The sequence below is a fragment of the Eimeria mitis genome, genomic scaffold (assembly GCF_000499745.2).
Source record: "Eimeria mitis Houghton genomic scaffold, Emh_scaff1687, whole genome shotgun sequence".
Lineage (NCBI taxonomy): Eukaryota > Apicomplexa > Conoidasida > Eucoccidiorida > Eimeriidae > Eimeria > Eimeria mitis.
In genome coordinates, this window is record NW_013570003.1 from 7,408 (window position 1) to 7,629 (window position 222).

The 222-nt window shown below is 62.2% G+C and overlaps 1 protein-coding gene across 1 annotated transcript in view; it reads right to left on the bottom strand.

Moving 5' to 3' along the window:
• Positions 1–222, bottom strand: part of EMH_0041810 (uncharacterized protein) — a gene marked incomplete at both ends in the record, with an annotated part of 1,242 nt that overhangs the window by 509 nt on the left and 511 nt on the right. Inside the window, one exon of the mRNA XM_013495668.1 lies at positions 1–220. Within this exon, the coding sequence (XP_013351122.1) occupies positions 1–220 (220 nt within the window). The remainder of the gene's footprint in view (positions 221–222) is intronic.

Genomic DNA, 222 nt, shown 5'->3' on the forward strand with positions numbered 1-222 from the left:
CTGCTGCTGCTGCTGCTGCTGCTGCTGCTGCTGCTGCTGCTGCGGTGATGAAGACGGCTGTAATGCAGCAGCAGACAAAGGCAGAGGAGGCTGCAGCAAACCTGATTCTTGCTGCTGTTGCTGCTGCTGCTGTTGCTGCTGCTGCTGCTGCTGCTGCTGCTCGTCGGGCTGCAGCAGCCCCCAAATGTCGGCGAGGCCTTCTTCGCGCTGTTGCCCCTCCCA